The sequence below is a fragment of the Rhyacophila brunnea genome, unplaced genomic scaffold (genome assembly GCF_057557595.1).
Source record: "Rhyacophila brunnea isolate RB1 unplaced genomic scaffold, BYU_Rbru_1.0 scaffold_3, whole genome shotgun sequence".
Classification (NCBI taxonomy): Eukaryota; Metazoa; Arthropoda; class Insecta; order Trichoptera; family Rhyacophilidae; genus Rhyacophila; species Rhyacophila brunnea.
Genome location: NW_028232965.1, coordinates 37,322,874 through 37,339,406, shown reverse-complemented (window position 1 = coordinate 37,339,406; position 16,533 = coordinate 37,322,874). Strand labels below are relative to the sequence as shown.

The following is a 16,533-nucleotide window of genomic DNA, read 5'->3' as shown; positions in this document are numbered from 1 at the left end:
GGTTTGGAAAGAGGTAGGCGGTGGAGATCAAAGAAAAAGAGCACACTTATCAGGTATACTCACGGGAAATAAGACGATAATACGATATTACTACGGATGAATAGGTACACACTAATGTCAACGTCACACTAAATCGATGAAATTTCAATAGCTCACTGACTATATAGAATTAAGCAATGAATATTATAATTAATTATATATTTTCCTATACCTACACGTAACATACGCCTAAAAATAGATCATCGCTAAATATTATCAACAGCCCAATATGACAAACTAAAAAAAAATATACTTTTATTATGTTCTATGTAATAAATGATAAATAATAATCACGAGATAAAATTATCAATATTTTTTTTAAAATATTCTATCTTTATATAACGTGATTGAACAAATAGAAATATTTTTTTTAATTATCGCATTATTAATTAATATTTGAATAAAACGCCAATGCGACAGTCCTCGATACTAAATATATAAGCTTTGCCTTATAAGCCTATAGATTCGTATGAATAAAAGCAGACTGCTCCGATGCCCTTGGAACGTAGTTCATAGGATAAGCTCGGCAAATTATTGTCGAGTGAATCGATATTAATTCAATACTAGCTAGAGGCGCTGGCTTGTCACTTATTATTTATTTATTCTACATTATTCTGACGATAGATGGTTCTCAATTATATATATTTTTTTTAAATATTAATTATTATTCTGACGATATATTCAATTGGTTCCCGCACATTTTTTTTATTTAAGTATTTAAATCTAAATATTTCCTATCTATTTTCCTTAGAAGGTAGGCTTCAAATAATCGCCTACTATGGAGCCTTCGCCGCTGATAGGTAGACAGTACTATATGAAAGATAAAAATCCAACTATCCTGATTTTCTTATACTCGAGCAATTCTTTACGTGCCCATAAAGTATTTTTACGATATTTTAACATAGTAATGTAGTAGCAAGTATAATCTGTGTCAGTTGTATATTTACCATAGATATGTGATTCTGCTTAATGTCTGTAGATAACGAAAGGCGAAACCAGGTCGCTTAAACCTATTCAAATGCACTAGTAATATAAACAATATTATTGATAGCAAAACTTTAAACACAATATCTATTAACTTTATATTTAAAGTTTTATTCTTACCAATAGAAAAAATATATGTATATAACTTACATATTATTATCGAAGTGTTTGTTTTTATAGCAGGTACTGTGTTAGACACAGTAAAAAAATATCATTTTTGAATGTAAATATATAATAATATGTATGTTTAAGCCACGTTGTATGCCTAAACTAAGCAATTCTTACTTAACATAAAGTACCAACGGACCTAATCATATACAAAAAAATACTGTTATAACTTACTGAAATTCTTCAGGGTATTCATTTTAACTATTAAAAAATAAATAAAAATATCGAATAATTTCAAATAAACAAAACACGACGGCTCTCTTTAGAACAGACGGGATACGACTGAGAGAAAAAATACCGTATTTTTGTTGTTTTGATAATGTAGTGATTATAATATGATGAATCATTAGCGATAGCACCAATTATTAAGTATGTTGGTACCTAGGAACGCTATAAACATTTCGTGCAACGGCCCAATGTATCGGTATTCAAGTTACCTATGGAGTTATTTTTTTAATTATGCAGGATTTCTGTACATACCTGCAATATCTTTTTTTTCTTCTTCCTGGCGCTACAACTCTATGTAGGTATATCTCTTATCCACCTCTATTATCTGCCTAAATTAGAGATACAGCCTAAATGTATGAAAATGAAGCAAATAAAGGACTACAGTGGGTCTATTCTATAAGTATTATAATTATTGTTACAATAAGTTAGCCGTCTAAATTGTCTATCTCGTTCTAAAAGTTAACACACCCAAGAGAGTGGTTGTTAAAACATAGCACTTTTTGATAGTTCAGACGGTTAACTTATTGTAACAATTAACCGCTTCATTACATAAATAATATGATAAATACCGTCGTGTATAGAATAGACCCACTGGTCTAATGGTTAAGTTAGCTACAAGTCAATCTCGCAATTTTTCGAAACAGGACCGCACTCAGATATAAAAAGCGCTTGTTTTGCCAATGTTCTGCAAGCCTGAATGAAGTTTGAGAAGTTCAGGTTGAATAGCTTTATTCGTTCAATCACGAAGATGCAGAAAGTCAAACACAGGGTGTGTAAAAAAACCTTATTAATAGTACCACTAGTATTTATCTTGTTTTTTTACTTACGTAATTAAGTACACCCACGATGGCGCGGCTTAAACGTTGGCCTATAACGTTGTGGGTCCCAGGTTAGAATCCAGGGTCTGGCAAGTACACTTATTGTTTTTCAATTCGTGTATGAGTATGGACCTAATAGGTGGAGCAAGTGGCTGACATCCATTTCTCGTAAAAACAAAATCTGTCAATACAAACCTCTACTGTGTGGAGGCCCATATGATCTTATTAGGATCGGACATGGTTAGAAAATTAAGTACTTAGATAAACCTATTTTGCATTCGTATTTTTTAAACTTATCTACCTAATTAAATTTATAATTTCATGTGAAATAAAACAATACATATTACGCTACACATAGTAGGTGTTTTATTATTTTAGAGTAGCGAAGGGTGGAGATAGGCTGTTAAAATTCGACATAAATAGTGCACACTAAACTTTGTCAGTCATACTTATTTGTTTTCGTCGAACAAAGAATACAATTTTCAGATGGTGCTGGTTAATTTTTACAATTTAATTAAACCCTGCCTAAACCAAACCATAATAGTTTAGGTATGCTATGGGCGATCCGACAAAAATAGTCCACACATTCATACTTATTTGTTTTGTTTTCGTTGAATTAAGAATACATAAATTACAAATGGAGTTGGTTAGCTTTTTAAAATTCATTATGCCCTGCTTACAGTGTTGCCATCTTTTTCTACGCTGATTATAGTACAAAAGCATAAAAATTATAGTATTTCTGAAAAATATATAGTACAGGAACATTTTTCGTCTTAAATCCTTTAAAATTATAGTATTTTGGTATATTTGGCGTAAAACTATAGTATTTTACATTTTTTGCGGAATTAAAATTATAGTATTGTACTATAATTATAGTACGGTTTGCATCACTGCCTGCTTATCAAACCACAATCGATAAAAAAACATTCTTCCATCTATAAAATATCTAAAATTATGTATGGTTTAATGACAGAATTTTAGATATTTTATATAAAACGAATATTTTTTTTACTATTATCTACCTATAGCTTGGATTAGGCATGACACTATCTACAAAAGTCTTAGTTCAATGAAAACAAATACGTTTGACTGCTAAAGTTTAGTGTGCACTATTTATGTCGGATCTGAACAGCCTACTCCAACCTTCGCCACTGTATTTTATATGTTTTATAAAAAATGATAATAAACCGGCATCTGTAAATCTAAGGCATAAAGCCCACCAAAAAAGCGCTCGATGCGCTCACTACTGAGTAGGCCCCCTCCCACCCGCGCATTACCCTTCACCTATGTAATAAGGGGCCCAAGAAGCACAAAATAATTATTATTATCAGCGTCTCTCATAACAAAGCAATAAAAATATTATATTATTTCGGGAGCTTGTAATTAATATTCACGATGACATTATTCTACCAGCGAAATATCGGACACGCAATAAAATTAAACAATGAGTTCTCTGTTATTAAATAATGGCTTCTCGCCCGTCGATCGACGACGCTTCCAGAGCGTGATTTTGCTCGCCGCGTTCAATGAATGGACTACGTTGTATTTTCGTTCATTCGTATCGCCGAGAAGCCAAAAAACGATGACTCATGGGGCGGGCGCGCATAATGCGTCGTCAAATCCAGTGTGCGCTGGCGTATTTGATTACGTTGTATTTTCGATGATTTACGCGCCACTTGTGAAATTTTGCACGAGAGCCCCACTTGCTGCGTTAAGTTAAGTTCCGGCCTGCTGCGAATTATCATTTAAAAACTGAAATGTTACTTTGACATTTTTCATATTGATTTCCATAGCAACACGTGTGTGTAATAATTTAGTTGATATGATAGTATTTTCCTTCAATGTGTTTGTTGTTGGAAATAAAAGATATATCGATCTTTTATTAAAAATCTTTAATCCAAAGTCTATTCCAGTGAATATATTCATTAATTTTCTGTATGGCAAATTGGGGATGTTACGGTTCTAAGTCTGAATAATCTGTGGATTTTAAAATCCTTTTTATTTATATGAAATCTTATTTAGGTATGGTCGCAATATTCAAGCTCAATTTGATATAAATAAAAAGGATTTCAAGTTATACACATTTATATTTTGCATTACATTCTCAAATTGAAAACTTCGTATTTTTCCGCTACGTGCCTCTGCCTCTGCTGGTAGAAGCATCCTCGTTAAGTATGGTATAAAAATATTTTATAATGATTACTATCATTATAATATTGATTCGCACAAATAGAAAAGATAGGGCTTCATAATGACACAAATATCTTTCTTACAAAATTAACCGATTTTTCAGGTCTAAATTCCCAATATACGTAATAAACTTCATTCTCGATCATTATACGGCACCTAGGCCCCTAAGTAAGCACCTACGTGGTAGAACAATTATTCGGATCAGACAGAATAAAATAAAACTAAAATAAAGCTTTATCAAACCCTCACCAGGTCTATAGTGACCTATGGATCGGAGTGTTGGGCAGTATCAGAAAAGGATTAGATGACGCTTGATAAGCATGGTTGGATAGAATGAAACTCAGCATTCCTGAGGCTGAAACAGTCAAAGGAGCTTGGAGCAGTCATAGGGGAGTGGAGACGTTTTCTCGAAGCAGCCAAGACCCGCATTGGGTAGTAGTACCTACCGATATTTGATGAATTGTGTACCAATATGAAGTTTCATTAATAGATAACTTACTATTAGCAACTCATCACAGCTCCCTATGGGAGCTAATGTGGTGCTTTGAGAACAGTATAATATACAAGAATTTTATACACGAGTAATTTAATTAAAACTAATGACAGCAACACTATATTCATTTGTGATAAAAATCTGTCACCAAGTATTAAGTAGAAATATTGTATTTTAAAATTGAAATATCCACCGCACCAAAGATTTTTACATAACAAAATACCGCCTCCCCTTCTTAATAATAATATTCATATCCATAAGAACAATATCAAATACCATGAGTACCTGCAATGTGTCAGTACTACCATTGGCTACTAACACAGAACAGATTAATACATAGAAACGTAAAAACCATTGTAATTGACCAAGGTTTTGAAGCAGGGTACTTTTTGACAGTCAGACCGTAAAACATAAATATAACAAAGTGTGCCGACTGCCCTCAATATTGAATGCACGTTAGATTTACGTAACAAACTTTAATGCATATTATTATCATATTGACGAAACTATTGAAAATGACATATTCTTAAACACATGTTTAAGTGTATCCTATATTTTTCCATACTCCACATCACCCTGGTAGGGTAAGCCAGCTCCCATAATTTTGTATTTCCTGGCTACTGCTAACTATTGGCAGCCGGTAACATTAAATATATAGGTCTTTACTTCAAATAAAAAATAAAAAATAAAAATTTCAAACAAAACATTAAAAAACTATGACAAGCTGAAAAAAATATTTTTGTGGGCAGTAGAAAACTTAGGTATTAGAAAAGTCAGTGCAGTGATAAAAAAATATTATAAAAAATGGGTAACAATAAACCAAAGAAAAGCAATGAAGCCTCATGTCTTATTTCAATTGAAAGCCTACAGTCTACAATGTCTACATAATCGGCAGGTGTCGATCCACTACTACACGAAAACCTACCTTCCAGCTCTGGTGTAAAATTAATGTTCCATTTAATTTAAAAAAAATTGTGTACATTTATCCAGTTATTGAATAATAAAAAAAACAAGAACTATAAGTATAAAAAACGTATTTTTATTTTTAAATGTGTATGATGTGCTGATGAATTAAATCAGTTTTTATGTTATAATTTGACAAATAATAAAATTTCACCAATTCGGAGTATTCTTTTATATTTGAATAATTTCATCCAAATGCAGGCAGTGTACTAATGTGAAAACATAATTTTTTGAATACATAAAATATCACAACCCTATTCTAACAATAAATTTAGCAAGCTGTTGAACTCACTGTACCTATACATTTAAATCATAACATCCCTCAAGCATGGTTATAACTTATAAAACATACATATTATAAGATTGAAATAATATCTACTTACATAATAAATATTTTTTAAATCCTGTAATGCTGCATCGAAACAGTGACATCTATCACGTAACTCTAAAAGTTATGCATACAGCTAAAACTATTTTTACTTTGGATTTTATAAAATAACAAGGTAACTTACAGCAATGCAAGAAAAGGACCATACTACTTATTCAATAAATTAAATACCTAAGCAATAAACAGAGCCTAATAATTTTCCAACTATCAGATTGAGCCAATAGTGTCAAGGAAGACAATTCAAATAACAATAATACTTATGTCATAAGTCCATCTTGTTAATTTTAGGCTAGTCTAATGTGTCTACTTTTACTATGTATGTACAGTCAGTTACAGGACCATATTTATTACAGATTATTTCATAAGGCATGTTTATATTAAATTAAGTATTCATTGTGTTACTGCATTGTATGTATGTGGATATTAAAATATTAAAAAGGCCTTCATAACTTCCTCTATTTGTAGATTCAAGAACATCTTATATAATATTTTTGTATATCGTTATAATTTCTATGAATTCCGCTTGGGTCATTTTATTACAAATAAGATATACCTACTTATCCACAAATACAGATTATCAATGATCACGACTGAGTTGATTATTTAACTGGTAACTAGTCAGCAATTATCAGTTCTATTACTTATGTCCGGCTGTTTGCTGATGCTGTTTAGTGTCCTGTGAAATATTAAGAAATACGAGTAAAATATGGAGGAACTCATGGACATATTCTTAAATGGAAACTTTACCAGTCGTCTATGATGAGCGTTTAGAGAAAGATATAAGTAAAATAAAGCACAATGTATAATACTTATGGCACATCAACTTGTTTCATCTACTTCAATAAGGCATTCTCACCCGATACAAAAAAAAAAACATAGTATCACAGCTATTTTATGTACTCTATCCATTATTTAAAAAAAGAATACATAGGCTTTGTTTGATATTACTCACAGAATGCAATAATTATAATGCCAGAGTTATAAATTACCATATACAATCCTGAGTGGAGAATCTAAGCCTCCACAGAGTGACGGTTGAATTAACAGAGTTTTGTTTTTTACAGGAAATGGATGTTAGCCACTTGCTCAACCCCAACTCCATATTCCATAGATCCATACTGTGAATACATTGAAAGAACATTATGTGAATTTGCCAAATCTAGAACTTGAATCCGAGACCCACAACTACGTAAGGAATATAAGCTAACACGTCGCCGCTAAGCCATCGCATTCGTAGTATTAAAAAAAAAATGAACATAAATAAATTCTTGTTTAAGTTAGAGTAAATTTTTTTTAGTAGTTACCTTTTCTCACCAAAACGGAGCATAAGAGTGATTGTTATTACTTATTATTTAACTGACTTTTTTTTACAAAGAATGTTTATTAGCCATTCGCCCAATCCATTAGAAATTATATAATAATATATTGACTATTAATTTGCTCGCACTGTGCCAAGGTAAACACTAAATAATCGTTGATTATTGAGTTTTTAAAACTGGTCAAGTGTTTACATCGATAATGGACAAAATCAACAACGACGATTTCTTGAGATGTTTTTGGCAATATTCGACAATCTATATAGGTACCTATACCACATCTTCAAATTGATTAGTTTCACCATGCACTTAACTAACGATATTCTGGAAATAAAACACATACAATTTAAACGATTATTTATTTTATTATAAAACCAGTCACAAAAATACCACATGCAAAATTAAATACTCTGGTACTAAGGTGTAATTTTTTTATCTCACGAAGGCGCATCCTTAACAACCGAGTAATTAAAAATAATTTCTTCATTGAATTTTGCCACTGAGCATCCTGCCTAGAGCAGAGTGGGAGTGCGCCTCCGTGAAGTAAAAAATCTATACTAATTCAATACAATATTATGTAATAAATGATTTACTCACCGCACTTACTGAACATGTTTGAAGTTGAAGAAATATTCATGTTAAAATAATTTATTTCTAAATCACAACACTTAGGTATATGGATAAAGCAGTAAATAACACTATCTCACTCGGATTAATTTAGTTTTTTTATTGGTTAAATATTATTAATTCTTCAAATAGACAATCACTTTATTAATAATCACTATATTATATTATAAGTATATAAATAAATTATATAATTACGTAAATAATATGAAACTAGATGAGATTTCAAGTTGAGATATACTCAGTTAAATAGGTAGGTATTAAAATGCTGAAACACAATAATTTATATTTTTAACAAAAATTACAATAATAACCGAAGTAGGTACCTAAGTACTTAAATAACAAAAAAATATTGCTTGTTTTAATATCCAGGTACACTAAATTTAGATATACAGTACCTACCCTTGAAATACCTAAAAATAATTTATCTCACTAGATCACGGTTTCCCAACCTAAGTTGTCACAAGGTATTTTCTATGGGGTCACAATTAAGTACTAAATAGTGAACTGGAAAAAAATAATTATTTTAAAAAGGTGTAAAATTGATGTACCTACATAATAAATATGCATTTATGTGATACTTGCAAGGCAATTCTTATTTTTATTTTCATATAACACAATCCCTACTGTTCTTCAAGATATTGACTTTGTCAACCAAAATTCAGAAAACTCGACTGAAAGTTAAATGAAACAGTTTCTGGATATATTTAATAAAACTGTGACACACAATAATAATAAAATTAACATCAAACACCGATACCGGTAGAAAAGATAAAAGTTTATTCTTTAAGAAATCAGAAAAAGTGTAATATTTGACAGTAAACGACAGTGATAATGCTGTGTTGTCATGAAAATATGACAAGGGGTCGCAGATTAACTTGGCCATCATAATAATGGGTCGCGACTAAATTATTAATATTGGGAACCTGAACCTAGAAGACCATAATATAGCTACCTATTGATTTTTAGAATATTATATAGGTACATTAACAACAATATTCATGACAATATTATTTATTGTGTAGAAGTTGAGCATTAGTATTATATCATTGAATTGAGTGTTATAATATGTTAAGTGATTTGTAGCCAATATGCAGGTAAGTAATACTGTATAGTGTACACAACTGAACTAAGTTGAAATAGTACATTCCCTTAGTGAGCTAGTGCCAGAATTACCCTTAGCATGTAAAGGTTGTTATTAAATTTATATAGAATTACAAATTGGTGTTGAAATTCCCCGTCGATGTCCGATCCCAATAAGATCTTATGGGCCTCCACAGAGTGGAGGTTGAAATTCCATCTCTCTAAAACACAATGTCTATCACTGACAATGCTCCGTTTGGAGGCCAGGCGTCCTCGGGATCTGCGAGTCGCAATCTACCAATAATATCACGAACGCTGGCCAACTCTCGTACTAAACAATATTATAAATAAGTATGCATACAAAGTAGAAATAAGACAGAGAACTTCTGTCCTGTCTTTTTACTACTGTTTATATTTTTGACAGGGGCCACGCAGTCAAAACACTAATTAAAGACTGATTGTGTCATGCTAGAATAATATTCCCTAGAAGTATTACCTTACCATGAATCCCCTGGGGGATATTAATGCCTGTGGAGATTTATTCATAAAAATCATATTATTGTGAAGGTTATGTAAGTTTTTGAGAATTATTATTGTGCAATTAATAATGGACCCATGGGCAATGTATTTTACATAATTCAAAATGATGAAGTAAATGTGAGTATTGTAAATCAAAATCACTGGGCAATTCCATGGTAGGTACTTATAACTTCCAGAATATGACACATCTTTAGTTATAAGAATGACACCTAAGCTAATTTTAGGGTAGGTTCGATAAATGCTACCATCAATCATAAGATGGTAAAATACGTTATTAATCATTAAATATTTTCATCGGAGCTTTAGAAGAAAATCTATTAAAATACCTAAGCCGGTTTGACGTTCAGACCTTGTGTGACGCACGAAGTATCCACACTGTGTTATCGATTTATGAGCTAAAAGAAACATAACCTCACAAAAATTAAATCGACGTAGTCAATCGCATTTTAATCAATAAATGGATTGAAAGGTAGCGCACTGTTATTGAACGGCCCAGATAATTAATTAAATAATACTGATCATTAATTTGGTATCACAATATCTTATATAATCACGAAAACTGTCGCATGAAAAAACAGAAATTACCAAAAATTATAAATTTTGACATTACTATATTGTACAAATTAACTTTTAATTCGCCCTTCTTCCTAATTGTAATTACAGAAAAAGATGCATGAGTTTACATGTGTTAATAAAGCCAAGGAATTGGTCGGTATTTCTTTAACATTTTAATGTCATCGAGCACGTGAAATTATTTCAAAAACCATCTGATTTGAGAGGACTGTCACTTTCACGACCGGACGATTTACCGCGCAACGAAAATCGAACCGGCGAACGGTTGCGTTGCGTCAAAATCCATACTTCGGCTTCGGCATCCAATCCAAATTTAGGGGGTGCAACTCGCACTGCGTGTAAAACAACCCTGATAAAAACACTGCAATATTGAATAAAAATCTATTCCGCATCGCCAGTAATACTTGAATATTTTATTTTCGAAGCATGAGCCTGCGCAGCTTCTCGGTATACAATAATTAATAAAAACGCGACTGCCAATTCATAGACCCAAGTAACATTATTATTTTCATTATAATAATAATTATACAATATATTATTACCTATTAAGATAGATTATTTATTAATTTCTATGACACTTTTAGCCCTCAACAAATCGACGGCCCCAGGAAAAACCGGTGTAAGTCTAAAATCACAAATGTTCAGGAGAGCGAAAAAACTAAAATATTTACGCTATTAAATTCATCATATAAAATGAGTGAGTTTTTTCTTATCTTATTTAAGTAAATCAAATAGACCAATTTATTGTCTATATTCCTATTAAAATTTAATGTTGATTAATTAATAAACAGCTGAGATAATGTCAAAAAATCGTTTTTATTTGGAATAATATTACGCGCTTGGTGCTTTGACTTGATTCAACATGCTTTTGCGCGGACGAAATAGATTACAGACTCCGCGTAACAGACTCATACTCTGAGATGTAACCTTGTTTTACGTCACGTTTTTCTTACTCTATACGATTTCATTTAGTACAACTATATTTATAATGCTCTTTTACGGAAGAACCATTATTGCGCAATGTTTAACTCGAAATAATACAGCGTGTCTATAAAGTTTTAACAAAGAGTATGAGGATATATTGACATATATATTTTTTTATACGGAGTTTTTATAATTTAAAAGTATTTAAGTATGATTTTTTAATTTTTTTTGTAAATTATTATTGATATTTTTATAAATAATGAGAATATGTACATTACGAAACAATAAACATTCAGGAAAAATGTTAATAATGGAATAATAAAGAAGTTGTATAAGAAATTAGTACATAACATTGGTAACTATTAGATTTAAAAAATAGCTAAAAGAAATGTTTTTTTATTCTTTATAACACAATTTTCATTAAAACTGTTGAAAAAACATAATGTCAATCGCCATGTAAATCACTAAGACAATTTTAATTTATTAGTGGTAATTGACTTAATTATGAAAACTAAGGAAATAATTACTTATAAGTATACTAATTCTATTAACTACATCATTGTATTTCTGAGGGAATGAATTTTATTTAAATAAGTAATTACCATTTTAGAAAAAACATAATATGTACGGTTTATTACAATAATATAAATCACTAACCGCTTTGCTTATTTGAACATAATAATGTAGGTAGTAAACAACTACTGAAATATATTCTTGAACATTTGGCACAGATATACCTATCTAAACATTATACTATTTGCAAAAATATAGATTTTCTAGTTTGAAAATTATAACTACGTATTAACAAAATAACTAATGTTATGTATACCTAACAATTATTAATGAAAGAGAGATTTATTACGTTCGTTCTCAGATGAGATCGCAGTCAACTGTTCATCATCAGAAATCTTTATAAAAAAATATAATCAATATAATTATTAGGCTTGTATTACAAGCCAATTGGATAATTATGATTTAGTACCTATCTAAAATGATATTCATACAGTATCTGTATAAACAAGAGAAATTCCTTTGTCAGTACCTACCTTCTATTTTTTTAAGAGTATCCTTATTTGTGCATATAATTTTATAATACCTTTCTATAATTAAACAAGTAGGGACACTTACTTATTAGATTATAAAATTTCATATAAATTATGACCATATTAATTATCGTTTGTATTTTTTAATCTCTATCGTTAATATGAATGTTATTGCCAATTATAATTAAATATAGATTGATTATATTCTATTGTCAACATAAACTTCAGTAGGTATATTTCTTAATTGAGCTCAGTTACGTTAATTAATATGATGTTTTATGATTTTTATTATTTATTGTACTAATGCTCTCAAATTTAAATAATCAAATTTATTTTGTTGGTGTGGATTTGCATTTTTTTATAAACTGAAAAAAATTAAATAATTTGCATTCAAGTAGGTAGTATGTTCTTGAAATGTTATATTGTTATTTAATTGATTGCGTAGAGTTTTAATACAAATTTTCTCAAAAAAACACAGTTTACTATATCATTTGTCCATTCATAACTATTTATTTTGATAGTTTTACAAAATGTATAATTCAAACCGATTTAAATTGGATGAAATAATAATTAGGTAGTTACTATTTAAAGTGGTTTTCATAATTTATAAAAATCATAGTCAATAGGTGAATAGGAGGTAAGTATGTGAATTTAAGTACATACTTACCATTACAGACTTTTCAAATCCAATTGATATTTGAAGTTTTTCACAAACTATAGATACATAATATTTATGTACTTATCTATAGTGTTAAACTCAAATAAGCCATGTCAAATTGTGATGAAAATATTATAGAAATGTTATTGTTTGTTAAAAGCAACACTGTATATTTATTTTGAACAAATTTAACTAACATCGAAAATTATGTCACCACTCACCAATGCTAAGATTATAATATATGTCTTTAATTAGTAAGTAATATTAAAAATTCCCAATCACCAGCGATGGGTTTGTTTTCAAAATACCTACACATCATTTTGTTTACTTTACTTCATCCTTTTTCCAAAATATATCCACTTAGATAAGCATAAAATGCTTTAGCAATTATTGACCATTAAAATTTTATTGTTACTTTCAAATTGTATTGTAAACAATTACACGTCTTCAAAAATTCCAGCCGCTTAATCCCTTTCGGCGAATGGCATGTAATAAAATAATATAATCCTTTGGGTAATTTCTATCTTTGAAGAATATTCAAAATACAAAATTATGCATAATATACTTAATGTGTACCCTTTTATATTTTCAAAAATACTAAGAACTGACGCACGTGTTAATGATATTTAGACGAAGTTCATTACTATTATACTATTTCCAAAGCAAGCCATTCATAAATAATTCCATTTCAAAATGCAATGAAAAGGATTATTTAACTTGGTTGGATCATAAAAAAATAGTCAGCAATTAGTAATGTTTTCAAACTCAACCATGATAATAGTGATTTTTTATTATCTTTGTGCAAGATTAATTTAACCAAAATAATATGGAATGTCATTTTTTACTAATGATAAAATAACATTTTGATGTTAAAACATAATATTTTAGGTAGTTACCTTTTTAGGTCCAAAATATTTGATTTTATAGTGATAGTAATATTTAATTAAAATATGTATTTTTCTACTGGGTATTTATGTAAATTAAATTTATATATTAGAATATTACAAACTAATTTTAAGTTAAGTAGGTAACTGCAAAGTAATTAAGTATAATTATATATAAATAACGTTTTATATATGATATTATTTTTCTATTAAATAATATAATATTTTCAAATTGAAACTTTACTTCATTGTTATGTTGAGTATCTATATGGGAGAGTAATCAACCGAAAAGAGTAAGAGAGAGCTTGAAGAGGTCTTTATCGTGCAGTGAATTAATTTAAATAAGCGAATCAAAATTAATATAAGTACTTCAAATTTTTAGATAATATTAATAACTGAGAAGTTTTTAAAGTAGCTAGGCAAGTGAAAATTAATTCCGTTTCTTGTATTTGTTTTATATTAAATAATATAATAACTTAACTTTCTGACACAATAATATTGACTAACTTTTAAACTAATAATACAAATACTTACTGCAAATACCAATATTTTTCGGAGATAAACCAATATGTTTTTTTAAATTATTGTGATACGTCAATATAAATTATGCCGTATATTTAGATCTCCGTAAAAGAATGTTATAGCAAGTATAACAACCTTCTTATTTGTAAAATAAAGCGCAGTGCACTTTTGTTATCGAGGTATGACTATACTCCTCGGATATTTCTGTGAACACAAATTTGGTCGATGCGATATGTAGATATAGAGCACCATTGTCAAAAACCTAACTTCGTCAATTTTTATGCTAGAGACCTGATTTTTTTACAGGACATGCATAAAAAATTAAATATTATAAAAAGCGAATAAAACCGGAAACGCTATTTTCAGACTTACAATGGTTTTTCCTGGGGCCGTCGAAATGTTTATTTTTTTCGCTGCCGCATCGTAGTACACGTCATAATTTATTATACGTTTCTACAATTTAAATTTAAATCATTTAACTACCTACTTACCTAGGTAGGTATGTATTAAAATATCTTATAGGTGCTTACCTACTCATTTATATAATTTTACATTTCCAAAAAATATGTCTAAAATGCATGTCAATATGTCACGCTAAGATACAGATTGAAATGTTGAGATAGAAATGCCGATTCACTATCTCTATCTCAGCGTGACAGTATAATGTGACTTGATGATAATAATATGTTCGGGCTATAGGTTAAACTTTAAATATGTATAGTTTTTATGAATTGAGATTATTGGCCTAACCACGTCATTCCCATCTAGCCAGGTGACAGCACGTGTCGTGATGGCTATGTGTTCGATCCATTATTTAAATTTGTTTATAGAAGTGGTGACCATAATTTTAAAAAGCCCGTGACTTATTTTAAATGGAATTCATTTAATTTGCAGGAAAGCATTATTAGTCGGAAGAGAATTTTTCAAATCCTCCATTACCTATTTGTTTTGTGAGAAACAAAAAGGCTAGTTATACGTCATTTTCATCAGCTTAATGACAACGCTACTAGAATTTTTGCCGAAATACTTTTATAGACCGCGTACTAATTCGGTGACAAAAGGTTGGTAGCCATAAATTGAAATAATCCATAGATAATATTATACGTATTTACATCCATAGATAATCTACGTAAAAATATATTTTGATAGCTAGTATTAAAAATGGTTCATGTGACGAAAACTGTGCATAGAATATGAACCATGTGCAAAAAACGCAGTAAAATGCAAAGAGATTGAAGACTGGAGAGGAACATGCCATCATTTATGTACTAAAAAATACGATCGGAGAAAGACAGTTGGTATTTTGGAGCTGCTACTTCAAGTTCGTGTCGTAAAACAACATGGCGGATATAATATTATTGTTATTCTCTCGATCTTGAAAGAAGTAAGCTATTTTCGTCGACGTTTTAAGTATTAAAAAAAAATGGTCTCTTGCAGTGCAATAGGACGCAAAGCCAGGAGAAATGCCGGCGTATCTTTTCACAGGTATTTATTATAATAATATTACATTTTTCTTTACGTTTATTGACAAATGAGTGCTGTATTATTCTACGTTATTATTCGGTAAAAAAGTGTTTATTAATGGAAGAATACAAATGAGTAACAGCGTTTCGGAACAATATGCATACTATTAATTATTTATACATTGATAGTTTTTCCTAAAAGATCTTTTACAATAACAATAATTCACAACTTTTTCATCAAACGTCAAATGGTTGTTTATTGCGAAAAATCCAGGACCGTATGCATAATATTATTTTGAACCCAAAATATACGATGTGTTTTTCAAAGTAAAAACTGTTAGTGCTAGTTAATGACATTCATTATTTACATAGATTTTATATTTCATTTCAGAGTTAAATATATTTTTAAGAATACCAAACAAAAAATTGTATTTATATGAAGTATGTAATGGAGTATATGTAGCAATATTATAATGTTATATAAATTAAATTATTTCAGATTTCCGAAAAATGAAGTTCTTCGGAAATTGTGAATTGATGCAGTCGGGCGGGAGAGCTGGGTGCCATCTCAATATTCATTAAGTACTGTGTTGGAAACATGTCTTGGAAAATGATTTCTTCAGAGGTGACAC

General features: G+C 29.8%; 1 protein-coding gene across 9 annotated transcripts in view; it reads right to left on the bottom strand.

The window, feature by feature from the left end:
• The window catches only part of LOC147068319 (long-chain-fatty-acid--CoA ligase 5), a 155,146-nt gene extending 144,264 nt beyond the window's left edge, over positions 1-10,882 (bottom strand). The window contains exons 1-3 of one of the 9 annotated variants that reach the window (XM_085953069.1): positions 10,518-10,658; positions 8,453-8,479; positions 8,185-8,336 (exon numbers count right to left, since the gene is read on the bottom strand). In XM_085953069.1, the coding sequence (XP_085809195.1) occupies positions 8,185-8,224 (40 nt within the window). In that variant the 5' untranslated portion in view covers positions 8,225-8,336; positions 8,453-8,479; positions 10,518-10,658. Of the gene's footprint in view, positions 1-1,365; positions 1,476-8,184; positions 8,372-8,452; positions 8,480-10,160 lie in introns of those variants that run through there. The other 8 variants (XM_085953066.1, XM_085953071.1, XM_085953065.1 and 5 more) reach the window with 8 other exon arrangements.
• Between the last annotated feature and the right edge of the window lie 5,651 nt (positions 10,883-16,533).